This window comes from Sebastes umbrosus, chromosome 14, assembly GCF_015220745.1.
Source record: "Sebastes umbrosus isolate fSebUmb1 chromosome 14, fSebUmb1.pri, whole genome shotgun sequence".
Lineage (NCBI taxonomy): Eukaryota > Metazoa > Chordata > Actinopteri > Perciformes > Sebastidae > Sebastes > Sebastes umbrosus.
Genome location: NC_051282.1, coordinates 24,249,099 through 24,266,337, shown reverse-complemented (window position 1 = coordinate 24,266,337; position 17,239 = coordinate 24,249,099). Strand labels below are relative to the sequence as shown.

Sequence of the window (17,239 nt, the reverse complement as noted above, 5' to 3'; positions counted from 1 at the left end):
GCTACAACTGTAGAGCACCCATTTACTGACATTTATGTTAAATGCATTCAACGACCCTGATGGAGCGACGGACTTGGTGAATTTAGCGAAAGTATCCACGTGTGACTACGTCCGGTTTTCAAATAAGGTGTTAACAAAAGGAACTGTATATACAAAATACATATATGGAAGTAAGATTGATTGGATTATATTCACAAGAAATATAAATCATGCAACTAATTTGTGAGGGAAAAGTCTTTATTTTTTTATTTTTGGCTGGAAAAGATTTAATAAATTGTTATTATTATTTTTTATTAATAAGTATTTGACTTCAGGACATCTTCTGACTATATACATTCTGAAAATCCAACATTTTTAATGTATTAATTTAGATATTTTCCAAAGTAAAAGTTCCTAGAAGTGTATGTTTTCAACTTTTTCCCCATGGTCCAGTGTTAAAAAAGTTAACAAAAATTGCAATAAATCATAATATTGAATCACAATACCTGTAGAATCGCAATACTTAAAAATCGCAATACATATCGAATCGGCACCCACGTATCGTGATAGTATCTAGTCAGGAGATAGATTAATCATACATATATGAAAATAAGATTGATTGGATTATATTATATTTCCCTTATGAATTAAGAAGAAAATACCAGGAAATGTCTTTATTCTTTGATTTTGGGGTTGCTGGAAAAAATGTAATAAATGATTCCTGACAATGAATACTTAAAAGTAGCAATACATATCGAATCGTGATAGTATCGAATCAGGAGGTTGTGTATTGGTGTATCATCCCAGCCCCTAGCGTCTATTGACAGCAGAGCTTGTCCACTTCATGCAAGTGTGTCCTCAAAAATGGTATTCTAAATGTCATAAATGTACAGGAGGAAAAATGAGGTGTGTGATGCACAGCAGTGACATGTAGAGAGAGAGAGATAGAAAAAAGAAAGCTTCTTCGACGCTGAAGAGAGGAAGAAGAAGAAGAATAGGGTCGGTGGAAGATTGTTGACGTCATCTCTTCTGCTCTTGGTCGTCCTGAAAAATAGACACTAAGCACAGACACACACACACACACACACACACACACACACACTGTCATCATCACACACACAAACACACAGAGAAAAGAGACAGAAACTCATCAAACTGTCCTCACAGTGAGCAGGAGGTTAGTTTAAGGCCACCTTGGTTGTTTGTCTGATTCATTCAGCATTTCTCTTTCAGGGCCCTTTTGAGAAATAAGGCACTGCCCTCTCTCCCCTTAATCACTCTGCTCAGCGCTCTCTACAACCATATCAATTACTCCCACACTAATGAGTACAGCTAGAAAACGCACACTCTCAAATACACACACACACATTGTTGTATACTGCAGGACAACTTCGCCTCCTCCGTCTCTTTCACGCTGTTGAGAGATAGCCTCTCCAGTCTCTCACTTTAAATTTTCACGGTAAAGAGTCAGCCCGAGCAAAGCCGCCTCCGCCAAACATTTATGAGCCTCACGTTTAACGGCGCCCCTAAACATATTAATAGAAATTCATTTTCAGCTACATCAAAGTGTTTCCTTTTTCTTCCCCTGAAAACTTGTCACATTACAATGCCATTATTCCTTCCACTGACAAACTCTGCCCAACAAGTCAACTATCATTTCCAGCGGCTTAGTGTCCAAAGGCGATGTCTCATAATGAGCAGGCAGCGCTGAATACATTTGTGGGGGGAGAATCAATTTTATGAAGTGAAACAGTGGCAGAGCCACAAGATATGGATGTAAGAGTGGAGTTAGTTCTGCAGGATCTCTACTGTACGGTTCCTCAGCTACCTGCACTGTGCATATCAACAAGATAAATCACAGCTGATGAAGTAGCAGAGGCACAACGCTAAGTCTAATGGCTCTGGCGTGGCTAGCGTGGATGCCCAGAATGGAGAGCATTAGGAGTCAATAATGATGTAGCGCTGTGTCCTGGAGGAGGAGGAGGAAGAAGGGGGGGACAGGTAGAGTTCTCTCGCCGGGTAGATTTACTGTGACTCGGTGTACATCTGTGCTAAGACTGCAGTGTAGGGTTTCCACTGCAGTAAATACGCGCCGCAGCTGTGTGCATGGATCTGTGATGTCTTAATGGAATCCAGCAGTCCACAGCCGGCTGTGACAGTGCAAAATGAGAGTTGTGTTGAGCCGTTTTGTCTTGCTCTGTTCTGGCTGGCAAAAACAATGCTACAGTATGTGGCGGGGAGGCCTCGCAGGGCTTTTTGGCTCGATGAGATGCGATTTGACTTGTTGGCGGATGTCGTATTTTGCCAAGGCGATCCCACGCGCAGCAACCAAACACACACGGACCCTCGTTTGAGCTCAGCTGACAGAGGTATGTGTGTGTGCGCTCGGCTGTGGCTGTCACCTCGCCGTTTCAGGTGACTGGTAACATGGCGCCCGTGTGACATGCACATAGAGGACCCTGTCAGACGCCAACATCAGCTGTGGCTGTCTCAGTTCGCTATGACACACAACCTTAACACATCATCTTTCTGTTGTTCACCTTTTTTTTGCAGAGACAACCGATGAAAAACACACGTTGGCCTCGGGTGACGCCAGAGCGCCCGGCATTCCCAGCCAGACGTGAACGATGGGGCATTACCAGAGCGATTAACAGCAGCAAATTCAATTAATCTTGACAAATCTCTGCTGAGGCAGAACTGAGGAGAGCGACGCGCCCCCCTCTCCTGGTAATTAAAAGTGGCCGAGTTGAGTGGCGTGTGGTGCGACGGTGACTAGGTTTTGGGATGAACAGCTCCAGCTCCGAGTCTGAATGTGTCAGGTCGTATTTACTTTGTCAGATGAGAACAAACACGTAGAGCGGCCATACCGCAGTATAAGTTGTGTGCATACGTGAGAGAGTGGCAGAGGACAGGGGTAATTGGCTCTTCTTTGTCACCTCAGACGGGCAGGACATTTCATCATGGAGGGATCAGCTTCCAATTTTCTAAGCCGCGCCATACTTCAGACGCAATCATGAACGTTTTTTTTCCAAACACGGGGGGGAAAAATGCAAGTCAGCGGCTATTTAATCATCCCTTTGATTGCCTCGCGGAGAGAGAGCGATCTCCCTTGTGTAGTCAGGGGGGGGGGGTGGTGGTTAGAAAGCACGAGGAGAAGAAGGCAGGTGCGACTAAGCAATGCTACCTTGACCCTCTGTGGACGGCACAGTACAGGACACCAAGCTACTGCACAGGACTTGCAGAGGACTAACAAACAAAGTCACACGCCTGGAGAGGGTCAGCCTGACATCGACTGAAAGACAGGTGAACAAAGGGCAGAGGAGACTCGAGAAGAACACTTGTTGCCACTTGGAAGGCACCAGAGAATAATCCCCAATGGAGAGAAACTCAGCTAACTTCTCCTTATCTGTGACTGTGGCTGCAAACTGACTCAACAGAGTCTCTCAGAAGGTAAACCGAGGGCACAAAAGCACAGAGCAGAGGAAGGGCAAAGACTGAAAAGAGGTGCTTGGAAGTCCCTGAGTTTCTCCCGAGCCTCTCCATCAGAGCTGGATGGTTGCACATTTGAATATTTGTCGCACCTGTAAAAGAAAAAAAACGACAGAGACAGCGGAAGAGACTGAACAGAATGATAAGATAGTGATGGACGGATTAAAAATAGAAGAAGAATGAGAGAGGGTGATGGATGAAGATTAAAGGAGATGGGAGGTGACGGAGAGAAAAGCAGAATACAGAAAGAGATGAAAAGACTGTGAAAGATAATAAGCAAGAGGAGTATGAGTGAGAGACCTCAGAGAAGAGATGAGAAGAAGAAGAGTAAAGGAGGGTTAGCGGCTTGGCAGCGACTCCGACCCGTGGCTCGCCTCAACATCTGCGCCTGAGGAAAGAGCAGAGAGAATCACCCCGTATCCCCACCCCGATCAATGAAACACCCCAAGAAGACCTCCCAGTTCCCCGCCACCCCAACACCCTTCCTGCCCCGGTGGAGGGGAGCGCCACCACCCCTCCCCTCCAGCGAGGTGCTCCTGCACAGTGAGGGGATCAATGCTGAGAGTAATAATAATACATGAGAGGGAGGAGAGGGGAGACTGAGCGGAGATTTTCACATGAACGAGGATCAACACAACACCATATATATAATCCTTTGTGTGTGCCTGTTCCTTTGGCTGCGTGCTCTTATATGTGTGTGCATTAGGGCTGGGACAATTCACCTATCTACCAGTTCGATACTATCACGATATTTGGGTGCCGATTCAATATGTATTGCGATTTTTAAGTATTGGGATTTGATATTATGATTTATTGCAATTTTTGTTAACTATTTTAACACTAGACTATGGGAAAAAGTTGAATCATACACTTCTAGGGACTTTTACTTAAAATATTTAAATTAATACAGTAAAAATGTTTGATTTTCAGCACGTATGTAGTCAGAGATGTCCTGAAGTACTTGTCAGGAATTATTTATTATATTGTTTTTCAGTAACCCCAAAATCAAAGAATATAAACATTTCCCTCACAAATAAGTGGTATTTTCTTTTAATTTATAAGGGACATATTTCCATATATGTATTTGGTATATACGGTTCCTTTTGTTAACACCTTATTTTGAAAACCGGACGTTGTCACACGTTTATACTTCCGCTAACTTCCGTCACTAGCAGTCCCGTCAGCTTCGTTCTCTTTATACATCCATGGTCAGCTCCATCGGGGCTGTTTGAATGTATTTAACATAAATGTCTGTATACGGGTGCTTTACAGTTGCCTGATTTGACCGCGGAGAGGAGAGTGACGGCTGGCTTGACCGCACGTTACCGCAATACGATAACGTTTCCTGTCCATGACAGAGTTAGCATGCTGCTTTAGCCATGATGTCTAACTCTTCCTAGCAATGTATGAAACCCAAAGTGTTTCCATACTTTACTGTATGTGTAGCGTTTACCACGTTGGATTTAACATGTGTTAACGAGTGCAGGTCGTATCCGTGCCGACCCTCCGCCGTTTTCTGCTTTGTCGCTTCGGCTAGCTGCGGCCAACTGCGTTTTGTTTTGGTGACGGACACGGAATGGATTTGACGTCACATTATTCTGATTACAACAATAAAAGCGGTAACTTCCTTCTACCTCCGCTTAGACTCAAATGAAGCAAATATGTAATTTCTGGCATTAAAAAATGTATTTCAAAATCATTAAAAGAAATAGTGAATCGATTTTTTTCCCCCACCCCTATTGTGCATGCTCAGAGGAAGAGAGAAAGAGAGCAACTGTGTGTCGCCCTTTTGCAAGTGTGAGGTAGACTTGTGTGTGTGCAGACGTGTGTGTATGTCACACCTGCCACGGAGCTCTGAGCAGCGCCGTGAGGAAGTCAGCCGTTACCATGGGGACATTAAGATGTGTGGCGCTCCAGGTCATGTGGTCTAAAATAAGCCCTTTTGCTGTTTTGTGTTCCTATTGTAGAGGTGCAACACACACACAAACACACACACACACCGCCCTCCCCCGCCTGCCTCCCAGTCTCACTGCGCCCAATTTTAATTTTTATTGGAAATCAGAGGGACAGCAAAGGTGTTTGGCACCCGATAAAGGCAGTGGCGTGCCCCCGGGTCAATCAGTGTGTGAGTGCGGGGCGGTGTGTGTTACACCGCTGTGATCGCCAATAAGGGCCGACCCCGCAGTGTTGCAGTGGGCGTGCGCGGAGAAGTGCTTATCGGACCCTGTGTTTGCTTCCCCCATGTGAAAATCCCTCTCAGCTACTGTTGCGTTGCTCTGTCGATGAAGGAAAAAAGGTTTAGCGCTCTGTGTGCAGTGTGTGTGTGTGTGTACGTTGTAAGTGTGTGAGAGAGAAAGAAAAGGGAGACAGAGAGAAAGCAGGTGAGGATGACTGTCTTGTTTTGCTTGTGCTGAAAAAAGCCAAGTGTGCACGTGTAAGTGTGAGTCATTTGTCGAGGGTTTTTCGGGGGTTGAAAAGGGGGTAGGAGGGTAAAGGGAAGGGAGGTGAATGGGGTGAGGGTAAGGTGTAAGGGAGGGGGTGACAGGGTCTCAGTACTCACTGTAGGGGACACACTCGTACTGGATCTCCAGGTACTTGTAGGTCCCCGGGCAGGGGTCTGGGAACACGTCCGACCCCGCCACCACCACACACTGGGTGCGGTTGTTACACCTACGAGAGGAGACAGGAAGGGAGGAAGTAAGTGATACAAAAAAATGACGAGTGCCATTGTAAGAAAGACAAAGAGGAGGAAAAAAAAAACATCTTGAGGCTCTGAAAGATGGAGAGAACGGTAGGGAAGAGAGTAATTTCACACTAGACTAGATCATGTGACAGCTGCACCCGAGGGGAGGTGGGAAACAGAGAGGGAGGGAAAAGCAGTGGGATGAAGGATAGGAAGGAAGGAGGAGGCAGTGAGAGGGCGAGTGACGTAAGAGGCTCCTCTCCTGGGGGATTGTGAGTGGGAGCAATTAGAGGTGAGAGAAGAGGGAAGGACGAGAGGGGGGCTAAGGCAAATACTCGCCGCCACACGCACAGGGAAAACATTCATATGCACATAATACCTCTATCTAAACCGCATCGCTGCATGCCGTCTCACGTACGCACATAAACACACGGAAGAAAAGACACATGCACTCACTCATTCTCATCACATAATCCGTCTCGATCCTGCTTTTAGCATTTCTCCTCTCGCTCCGTTCATATCTCAAATCTCTGCTGAACTCACTCTATCATCCCATCATTTCTAGCAGTCTCTCTCCTTCCTTTACCCCCCTTTACTCAATTCTCTCCTCCACCCCCCATTGCCACCCCTCTCCCTCCTTTACTCCCTCCCCAAGCTAGCACCCTGCGCCTCCATTACATGCGTGATGGATAGCTGAGAGAGGGCTTCCATTGATCTGAGCTCAGAGGAAGCAGATGCTGAGCGCAGACACAGAGAGCAGCTGTAGGAAGCCCTACAAACACTCTTGCAACAATCCAAAAACACACGCACACACACATAACAAACTGCCGTGCACGTCTCAAGACGCAGCGGTGTTCTGCACAGAACAAGTATGCTGAGTTCAGTATTTCAACACCTCAGGAGGAAAAGCAGGAAATTCTGGACGAATTATGTTGTGAAATGGTATCTTGTTTCCTCGTCCAATAACAGGCAGCACAAACACAAGATCCAAACAGATCGATAGTTACCTCTGTGACATTATCTTGAAGGCGTCGGGCAGGTAGCACTGCACGTTCTCCATCTGGAAGGGGTCGGCGTCGCAGATCTTGTCATCGGTGCGGCCGTAGTTGGCCGTCTCAATCATGATGACGTCGCTCCCAGGGCAGCGCAGCTCGATCGGGTAGCCCTCGCACGCCAGCTCCCGACGCATCAAGCCGAAGGGCATCATTGACCGGCTCAGAGCTGGAGCGGGAAAAGAGGGAGAGAGGCAACGTTATTGATGATTCAATGAACCTTAATACTTTTAGGAGGCACTTTATTATTCGACCACATTGTAAATATGATGTGTAGTATTTGACAAGAGCAGGCGGAATGAAAGTGGCTCCTATTGTCCTCGTGTAAAACACAAATTAGCTATTATCGACTCGCTGAGCAGTAACTGTTGATGCACAGCCTGGAACATCACAGATCACATATTTGGCGTGATGGATTTGCAGCCTTCTCCAATAAGACATCGCACCACTTGTGAAACAAACTGTGAGAGTTTCAAATGTTAACAAACTCCTACACACACACACACACACACACAGCCAGGCAGCAGCGTATCATACAAACTGTGTGTCTTTCCCAGCGTCCTTTTGGTCTGTTCCACCTCAACGAGGTGTCAGAGCAGCACCTTTAGGAATCGCTCCGAATAAGAGAGGAAGTCGTGGTGGAAGAAGAAGCACAGAAAAAGAATTAGCGTCCGTGTACACCTTCACCTTTGCTGTGTATACCATTTGCACACCCACTGCTAATCAGCTGTCTGAGAGGCATGTCAATGCACCGCTGTGGCCAAAAGCGGGGCTCTGCGTGGAGACGGGTCAGCGGGGACGGCGGGGTACTCGGGGTTAATCGCCGAGCCAGACTGAGAGGCATGAAAGAGGGCTGCAAAGAGGCGCTGAGAGAGACACTTGTTGTCTCTCCAGCTCTCTCCATAACTGCATACCTATCCAACTCCTCACACGCACACACACACACAAAAAAATAACAAAATGGCTGCTGGCTTCTTTTACAGCACAGGGGCACAGAATAAGAGTAGAGACAGAGTGAGTGATCTGGCAGTGGAGGTTTCTGTGGTGTTGAAGGACGGCCAGTTCTGTGTGCTGAGACTGTGAGAGCTGCTGTCCATGGTCCTTGGGGAAAATAAGTGCTGCATCAGAGGCTGGTAGGTGCTGTCCGCTGTCCTGAAGGAGGACTGAGCTCTCCTCTCCGTCGGCGGCGGGAAGGACATGACACATGTTAAGCTGATGGTGGCCATTCTGTCAAATCTAAACAGAGCAGTTCCTGCGCCACTTAAGTAGGAAGGAATTTTTGAAAATCTTTCTAAACTCTCTCTGCACAGCATTTCCCCCTCGCCAGACGGGCTCAGCAGCAGAAGAGGGCACTGAGTCAGCCCCTCTCTCTCCCACTTCTGTCAGTGCTGAAACCCACAGAGCTGACACTGAGCTAGCACTGCTTAGGTTTCAGCCGCTGTCCATTCAGGAGGAGTGCCCATCTGGGTCAATGTCAATGTCAGTCATCCCCGACATGCTCTGCAGCGGCGCGCTACATGACTCTCTGCCGTCGGACTTGCTCATGTTTCTAAATGCCACCCATTTATGAAGCGGGGACTTGAGAGTTCAGTTGTGTAACTAGCGCCACATTAAGGGCTGAATGACTAGCAGCACAGGCAGACTTCAAATCTTTCATGCCTCGCCAGCACGCAGTGCCAAATCACAAAGGCCTCAATGCAAAAGCGCATACTAATTAAAGCACACGGAGATGCAAACAGCAGGCGAGGCCAGACAAACAAATCCACACAAGCAAATTAGCACATGCGCAGATGTACCGGGCACAGGAAAAAAAACTTGTATGCGTAGAGTCTTGGTGTCACAGTGGGAGTACAATGCATGGTGTCAGTGTGTGGCCTTGTTCTCTTAACTACCCTGTGGTGTAAGTACACAGCGGCGTACAGCTGGCCAGTGATTAGAACCACAGAGCGAGCCAAGAGAGAGTGTAAAACTGAAGCGGGCCACCAGGAGTGATCATGCTCGTTCCACTTAGCCCCTATCAGAGGGGGGCAGACCACACGTTAAACATACTTTACATACCAAACACACTTCATATGGTAACTATTTCTGGCTGTTCAGGGCCGTCTACTGCCACGCCACTGAGCGCTAATACAAATAGCCACAGTGGAAGGGTGCAAATCAGCCCAAGGAGGCAGTCAATTTCATTTCTTGGCTGTTTCAACAGTACGGAATAAGATCATTTCTGCACTGTTTTTGGTTGATAATGGGCTGTTGCATTGCTGGTAGTTACTCTGATCAGCTTGTGTTTGTGCAGATAATTTCAGCTTATTACCATGACTGTTATGTTTGATATATTGCTTGTAGCTCGCTGACTAGATAGTAACATACTAAGTGTGGAGTAAAGGCTCAAACCAAACATAATGAATAGGGCTGTCAATCCATTAAAATATTTAATCACGATTTATCGCATGATTGTCCATACTTAATCGGATTAATCTTTAATTAATCGCACATTTTCTTATCTGTTCAAAATGAAACTTAAAGTCAAGTATTTAATTATTATTATAACCCATAGAACCCATTTTCAGGTCGAGGGACCCCCTTTAAAAAAGGCCATAACATGCACGGCTGCATGTTAACAGGAATATTAGTTTTTCATTAGCCATGTAAACAGTCGAGTAGGAATACTATCTTTTTCAGAATAAGGGCAAAAACTGTAATATTTTGTGCATGTAAACGTAGTGAAAGACAGAACATTTAATAAAACAACAATAATTCACCTGTCCAATTTTACACAGATTGTGATGTATGTGAGGGCGCTATCACAAGCCAACATTTAGTCTGCTTTAATCAAACTCTGGGGCGGTTTGTTTGACCGGTTGTGAACGCGGTAATCGTACTCCGGTGCGGACCAAAACAACCGGACCGAGACTGCTTGCGAGAGGCGGTCTCGGACCGTTTCCAAGTGAACCAAAAACGCAGGCTGCCTGTGTGGTCATTTGTCTAGATGGACACAGGTAAACGATGGTTAACATGAGTGGGAGAGGACTGACCTGTACTTCTGTTTGCTTTACATCTGGTCCGAAGAGAACAAACAAGAATATGCTAAATAAAGTCCGCAAAAACAGTGACGTTTATGTAAGGGATAATGTACAGCTAGTGGATCAATGTTGTGAAATAAACCACTTCAGGGCGTGTCAAGGTCCACCGTATTGCCCTGTCAGGGTTTATTAAACAATGACCTGCTAGCTGTACATTATCCCCCTTATTACACGGCTACTTACTTTAGAAATCAATAATTTGACACAAAAACGGTCCTCCAGAGTCCAACATCAGAACTGGGCCCATAGCAACGGTCTGTTATAAAGAAATGACAGACCTTAGAACGCCGTGATTGACCAATCAGTGTAATGAAAAGTCATAAACTGGAGGAGAAGGGATTCAGTCGATCAGTGTCGAGTCAAAGTGAAAAAGTGACAGCATCAAAGTGTACAATTCCCTGCATAGAAGTGTCAGCTCCCGAGATGAAACACGCCCTTCAGCAACTTCTTTTTTTTTTTGGTCCACTTTGATGTGTGCACTGTGAAACCGAACCAGACTAAATAGAAAATGAACCCAAAGTATGATTCGGACTAGCCAAACGGACTATGACTTGTGAAAGCACCCTGAATGTATAAATCCCTTATCTTTTCCAGGTATTTCTTTTTCGGGGCCCGCCTGTTACAGTTTATATTTAGCCATAATTGAGCACAGCCATTATTGAGCTAGTGCACTTCAATGGTGACAGCAACCATGATAACTAGCCTATTCCTGGCACCGCTGCAACTCTCTCTACCTCTGCCATATTGTATCATATTTCACACCCACACTGTTTGACAAGTTCCAGGTTTAAGGTGGAATTCACCGTGTAAATACAGCGGGATGCACCTTACATACCGATTTACGCAGAGATTTTTGAATGGCGTATTCACAAACAAGTGTGGGACTTAGCTTCAGGGATTCAGTGTGTGTGTGTGAGAGTGTGTGTGTACGTGGTTGTGTCAGCCAGATGGCCTGAGGCCTAGCTGGAGCTGTGGCTGGCTCTGAGCTCAGCTGAGATGAGATGAGCAGAGGATAAGCTTGGACTGGCCATGGGCTACGATTGTCCTTCACTCTGCAGGAATCCATTAAGGTTTCAGGGTCTCTTCAGCCAACGCACACGCACACGCACACGCACACACACAGACGCACGAAGATGCACACGTGGCCATTTAGTCGTGCCTGTCAGACTCATAATAGCTGGATGACAAAGTGTCTTTCTCAGCAGCAGCCATATGTATAGGTGGATCTAATCCCTCACTGTGAGACTGTGACTAAGCTCCCGCGGTATATAAAACTGTGTTAATACCTGTCATCCGCAAGGAACTGTTACCAATTGTTCCACACACTGATAACGATATGAGCCAATTCAATAATTACAAGAGCTGATATGCATAGACGTGGCAGTGTGGCAGACAGACAGACAGGGGCCTGGTGTCACTCCAGGGCAGCTGGTGTGAGGGGCTGAAGCGGTTGGCTTCATAATAGAAGCTCCATACAAATTAAGAGCAAGAGAGAGAGGTGATTGGATTTGACTCATTATCCTCACTCAGTAATTAAAGCCTGAGGGTGGATAGATGCTTGGACCCTCAGACAAGAACATCACTTTGCAGAATCGAAGCCAGTCTTTTGCACACACTTCATCCTTTCTCTGCCATTACGAGCCTCCGCTAGGCTTGCCGCGGTAGTTACTGGTGTTACACAGTGTTCAGGCATACACCGATTACATTAGCCGCTCCTCGGGAAGAAATAACACTACGAAGTTCAAAGGAAAAACTGGCATGGCCATTTTCAAAGGGGTCCCTTGACCTCTGACCTCAAGATATGTGAATGTAAATGGGTTCTATTGGTACCCACGAGTCTCCCCTTTACAGACATGCCCACTTTATGATAATCACATGCAGTTTGTTGCATACTGTGCAAATCTGTTATTTTCTCAGATTCTAAAAGGGTGTATTTGAATATTTCAGCATGCTGGGGTCCCTAAACTGTCTTGGAATTACATAAATTGGGTATCACTGTAAAGCTGAGACTCTTGTGGATCCAATGAGCCCAACTGTATTCATGTATGATGATGTTAGTCCCCATAGTGGCCATTTCTTTATAGTGAGACCATTTTGAAACTTGACATCACTGTATAAAATGACCTGTGGTGACCTCTATATAATCACAGCCTCATGAAACTTTACAGCCACAAACTAAAGACCTAGAGCATTCAGAGGATGGATGGCTTTCCTCGGTAGATTGACAATAAGGGTGTTTCTGAGCAGTTTCCAGAACAGAAGGGCTCGCCATCTAATCGCCGAAAAATGCAATTCATGCAGAAATCTTCAAATGTCAAAAGTTTTTGATACTAAATCACAACAAGGCTTTTTCTATGGTGTTCCTCAAGTTGATGTCTTAATGTGGTATTTTGGAGGGATAATTTATCATTTTTTATCAATTTTCGAGTGGTAAAAAATGGTTAAATTTAGCACCAAATCTATGTAACAAATGGCATCAACCCAAAACTGACTGCAACAACTTATGAGACATAATGGAGCATGGGAATGGCCATCATATACTTATATCATAATGTTCTAAGCACTTAAACACTAAACACAATTTATTTTAATTTATTGACTACTTAATCCATTTTTTTTTCTGATTTATGACGAGAACAACTTGACACACAGTGCTGAGCTGCATCTCAAATGTATGTTCAGGTTCCCAGTCAGGATAATGCCCTCACTGTGATATCCCTAGTGTCCATCCCTAGTGTCCACACACACATACACACAAATGTTTGCCAACATCATTTGGAGGTGAAGAGACATGACCTGCAACCATGACTTGTGACCAGCACTTGAGTACAGTTGAAAGAAAAATCTGGTTTGTTTTATCAAGACTGACCCGGAGAGTGAATTCTGAAAAATCCACAGCGTGAATAGATAAAGATTTCTCTTCATTGAAAACATGACAACGTTCGATCATCAGCTTTCAAACATAAAAGCGCTTTGATTTCAACGCCTTTGACAATTTGACCTTGGACACTCTGTGGCATGTTTCCTCAGAAATAATTGAGTGGGAAGGTTTGGCCTCGCAGGTAGCCACAAGCCAGAGACGATGATAGTGACTTTGTAATTGAGTCACAATAAGAGATTATGCTCGTGGAGCTCAGTGGCCCTGAGGCTGACTTGTTAGCTGGATGGCTGACTGTCTTCCGGGGGCCGAAATGTGATCAGCCCCTCTTAGCCCCTCTGTCTGTTCCAGCAGTCATCGCCTAATGCTCATCAGCATAGCACTGAAGCATAGAGCCAGAGGACAGTCTCGCCAAGCGGTAGTTGAGACACTGGGCAATGCTTCTGATGAGGATTCTTGTTATATCACCGTCCTTAAAATGAACTTTAAGTTGCATTAAGGCTATGGAATAATACTGTCAAAGTATACATCTACATATGCCCTCAGCTCGGGCCAAAATGGCTAACTCCCTCACGAGTTTCAGGTTAGTAAACCTGGCGAAGAAGAACAAGTAATTTTACAGTCATTGGACAGAACTGAGAGGTATCAATGATGGGAATCCCTCTCTAGCACAGAATAATCCAGACCAATTCCTCCAGTACTTTATACAGCTTAGCGCTGTATCGTAGCGACTCATTTAGCACTGCGAGTTAGCGTAATGACTCGCTGGAGCGTGGCCTGTCACCACGGACGAGCTGAGGCGATGCGGCCAGAGCTGTCACATCCAGGCGGCCTTCAAGCTGAGGAGTTGTGACAAAGTGACATCCTGAGACAAACCTAAAGGCCTAACATGAGGGTGGGGGGGCTGTGTGAGCTTGTGGGATAGTGTGTGTGTGTGTGTGGGTGATAGGAAGGGGCAACGCTGGCCTCAAAGCTAGGATGCTATCTCATCTCCTCTGACTCCTCCGCCTGTCTCCTACAGGCGATGGAGATGAGATGAGGAGCGACTGTACGCGGAGTCACCAGCAGCGCTGTAAGGTCAGAACACAAAGCAGCGCCAAAATGACACACATCCACTGTGATGGAGCCGAGTCGAGCTAGCGCACGGAGGAGGGAGGGATGGGAACGGCAGAGCAAATTAGACTGAGTAACAATAGGAAAAGATAGAAACCATCAAACTAGATGCTGGCATGAGATGAACACGGCGACCGTTCTTTGCGGAGGTACAAGGTCACCGACATAAAAGGAGCGAGGCAGATAGATTTGTGTGAGAGAGGACCTCCTATTGTTCTGATCCACTCAGCCTCTCTCCTCAGCAGCCCTCTAACTGAACCGAATTACAGCACAGCCCATAACATTACATCATTCATAGGAAAATTAAACCTGCCCCCGTCTGAAATGCGATACACATACCCCTCATGCAACCCATACTCATGCATTTGCAATGCACACAGACACTGCAAAATTCTTGCAAACACAAGCCCTAACCCTCATCCACCCTCAACCCCGAGAACTCTCGGTGTGTGTTGACAAACTTTGCTGTGGGGGGAACTAGCAGGCATAGCAGGGAGATCAAGACAGGCGGTTAAAAAGCCACTGAGACACAGAGCAACACACACACACACTTGAGGAGGGAGGCGAGACGGGACGTGCTCATACTGTCAAACCACTTCATTGCCGGCCCTGGCGCCTAATTATGCAATAAAAGCGCCTCAGCGGGGGGAAACAAGCATAGCCTCAAAAATAAAAATCAGCCTGCCTAAAAAGTAGGAGATTCACCTGGTGTAAAATATCCTCCATCTCCCCGGGGACGGGAGCTTCGCTACAGGCCCCAACACAACTCTATTCTGTTGTCTGTTTCCCAGTACATATCACAAGAGGCAGGCCAGCAGACAGTGAGTCAGACCTAGATTCATATAAACATTGTGGTGGAGTGAAAACTGCAGGTGATGCAGGGAAAACAGCCACGGGGAAGTAGGGAGAGTAGAGCCGAGAGAGAGCGAGAGAGAGAGAGGAAAGTTAAGACTGAAGAGAAGAAAAAAGGAGGGAGAGTGAGAAATAAAGTGTGAAGGAAAGAGAGGAGAAGGGGGTGCTGGCTGAGTGAGTACCATCCTGTCAGAAAGATGTGTGTGTGCATTTAGAAGAGTTGCAAGTCGCATCCAGAGACCAGTTAGGAAAGATGAGTGTCAAAGCCCGGCCCTGCCGCTGCATTAGACACTTAATTAACCTCCTTATAGGCTAAGCCACAGGCCTGGACGTGTGGACAGAGTGTATGTAGTTTTACCGTGTATGTTTATGAGCTGATCGATCTCATTGCAAGTAGGTGCAGCATTTCAAGTGCTCCGGTACCTTCATTTTTCATATATATGAATTAGGGCTGTCAATCGATTAAAATATTTAATCGCAAATTAATCGCACATTTTTGATATGTTCAAAATGTACCTTAAAGAGAGATTTGTCAAGTACTTAATACTCTTATCAACATGGGAGTGGGCAAATATGCTTACTTAATGCAAATGTAGGTATATATTTGTTATTGGAAATCAATTAACAACACAAACCAATGACAAATATTGTCCAGAAACCCTCACAGCTACTGCATTTAGCATAAATAATATGCTCAAATCATAACATGGCAAACTGCAGCCCAACAGGCAACCACTGCTGTCAGTGTGCTGACTTGCCCCAAAACTGCATGTGATTATCATAAAGTAGGCATGTCTGTAAAGGGGAGACTCGTGGGTACCCATAGAACCCATTGTCATTCACATATCTTGAGGTCAGAGGTCGAGGGACCACTTTGAAAATTGCCATGACAGTGTTTCCTCGACAAAATGTAGTGTAAGTTTAGAGCGTTATTTAACCTCCTTCTTGATAAGCTAGTATGACATGGTTGGTACCAATGGATTCTTTAATTTTTCTAGTTTCATATGATGCAGTATCTTCACTCTAGCTTTAATACTGAGCCCGCTACAACCTAAAAATTGCAAGTTGCGTTAATGCGTTAAAGAAATTAGTGGCGTTAAAACGAATTTGCGTTAAGGTGTTATTATCGCGTTAACTTTGACAGCCCTAATATGAATTAAAAATGATTTTGGCTGCTGCTGAATCCCTCTTATCCTCGTGTGCCATCTTGTTCACCTGCAGTGCAATGAACACATACTGTATGTTTCTTCCACTCTTTGTGTTTTTCTTTTTCACCTCAGCAACATCCCTCGATCCCTCATCCAATTTCATCCACCCGGAAACTCTCTCATTTACCCTCCCCACCCATCCTCCTCACCCTCCCCTCGTTCTCTCCGTGTCTCCATTCCTCCCTCTCGTCCTGACCCTTCACCTCCAGTTTTCCCCTCTTCCCTTCCCATCCTCCTTCACCCCCTCTCTCTTTCTCATACAGTTTTACCAGCCTCTCCACTCATCCATCTCTCTCCCTGCGTTCCTCTCTTTCTCTCCCACACTCTCTGCCCTTGGCTGCCAGCCGTAAGCTGCTGCTGGTAATTATCAATCTGCAGTCCACAAAAACACACGCGAAGCAAATGCACACATTCTCCAGCACATGACATGCTTGACACACACACACACACACACACCAACACTCACGAACCAGCGCTCCCGGATACACACACACACACACACACACACACACACACACACTCAGTCCTTCACGGCTGCAAAGCTTCAAAGTTACGCAGCTAGGCCCTGAGAGAAAAGAGGCAGCTATCACACGACTGCACAAACAGGAACACAGTCCCCAATCCTTTATGTAGGAGCTTGTTTGCGGTACACAAATCAATGTACACAAACTAACATACCCCGACGCACACAACTACAAGCAAACACAAACACACAAACAAAATGGGCACACACACACGCGCGCAAAAGCACACTAACACTGTGAACGAATGAATAAACAAAAAAGGCACAGCCCCCCGTATACAGGCGCCGACACATGAGAGCAGTGTGCGTCATCTTCAAAGGGAGGTTTGAAAGAACACACCGCCACTCCGCCCCGGCCGCTCCCTCCTTCTCCCGCCCGCCC

General features: G+C 45.9%; 2 protein-coding genes across 6 annotated transcripts in view; one reads left to right on the top strand and one right to left on the bottom strand.

Moving 5' to 3' along the window:
• The window catches only part of LOC119501663 (adhesion G protein-coupled receptor E2-like), a 213,824-nt gene that overhangs the window by 38,667 nt on the left and 157,918 nt on the right, over positions 1 to 17,239 (top strand). The window lies entirely within an intron of this gene.
• adgrl1a (adhesion G protein-coupled receptor L1a) overlaps positions 1 to 17,239 on the bottom strand; it is a 121,598-nt gene that overhangs the window by 43,719 nt on the left and 60,640 nt on the right. For both annotated transcript variants that reach the window (XM_037792187.1, XM_037792186.1), the window contains 2 exons: positions 7,159 to 7,372; positions 6,029 to 6,138 (listed from right to left, as the gene is read on the bottom strand). In XM_037792187.1, coding sequence (XP_037648115.1) covers positions 6,029 to 6,138; positions 7,159 to 7,372 — 324 coding nt within the window. The remainder of the gene's footprint in view (positions 1 to 6,028; positions 6,139 to 7,158; positions 7,373 to 17,239) is intronic.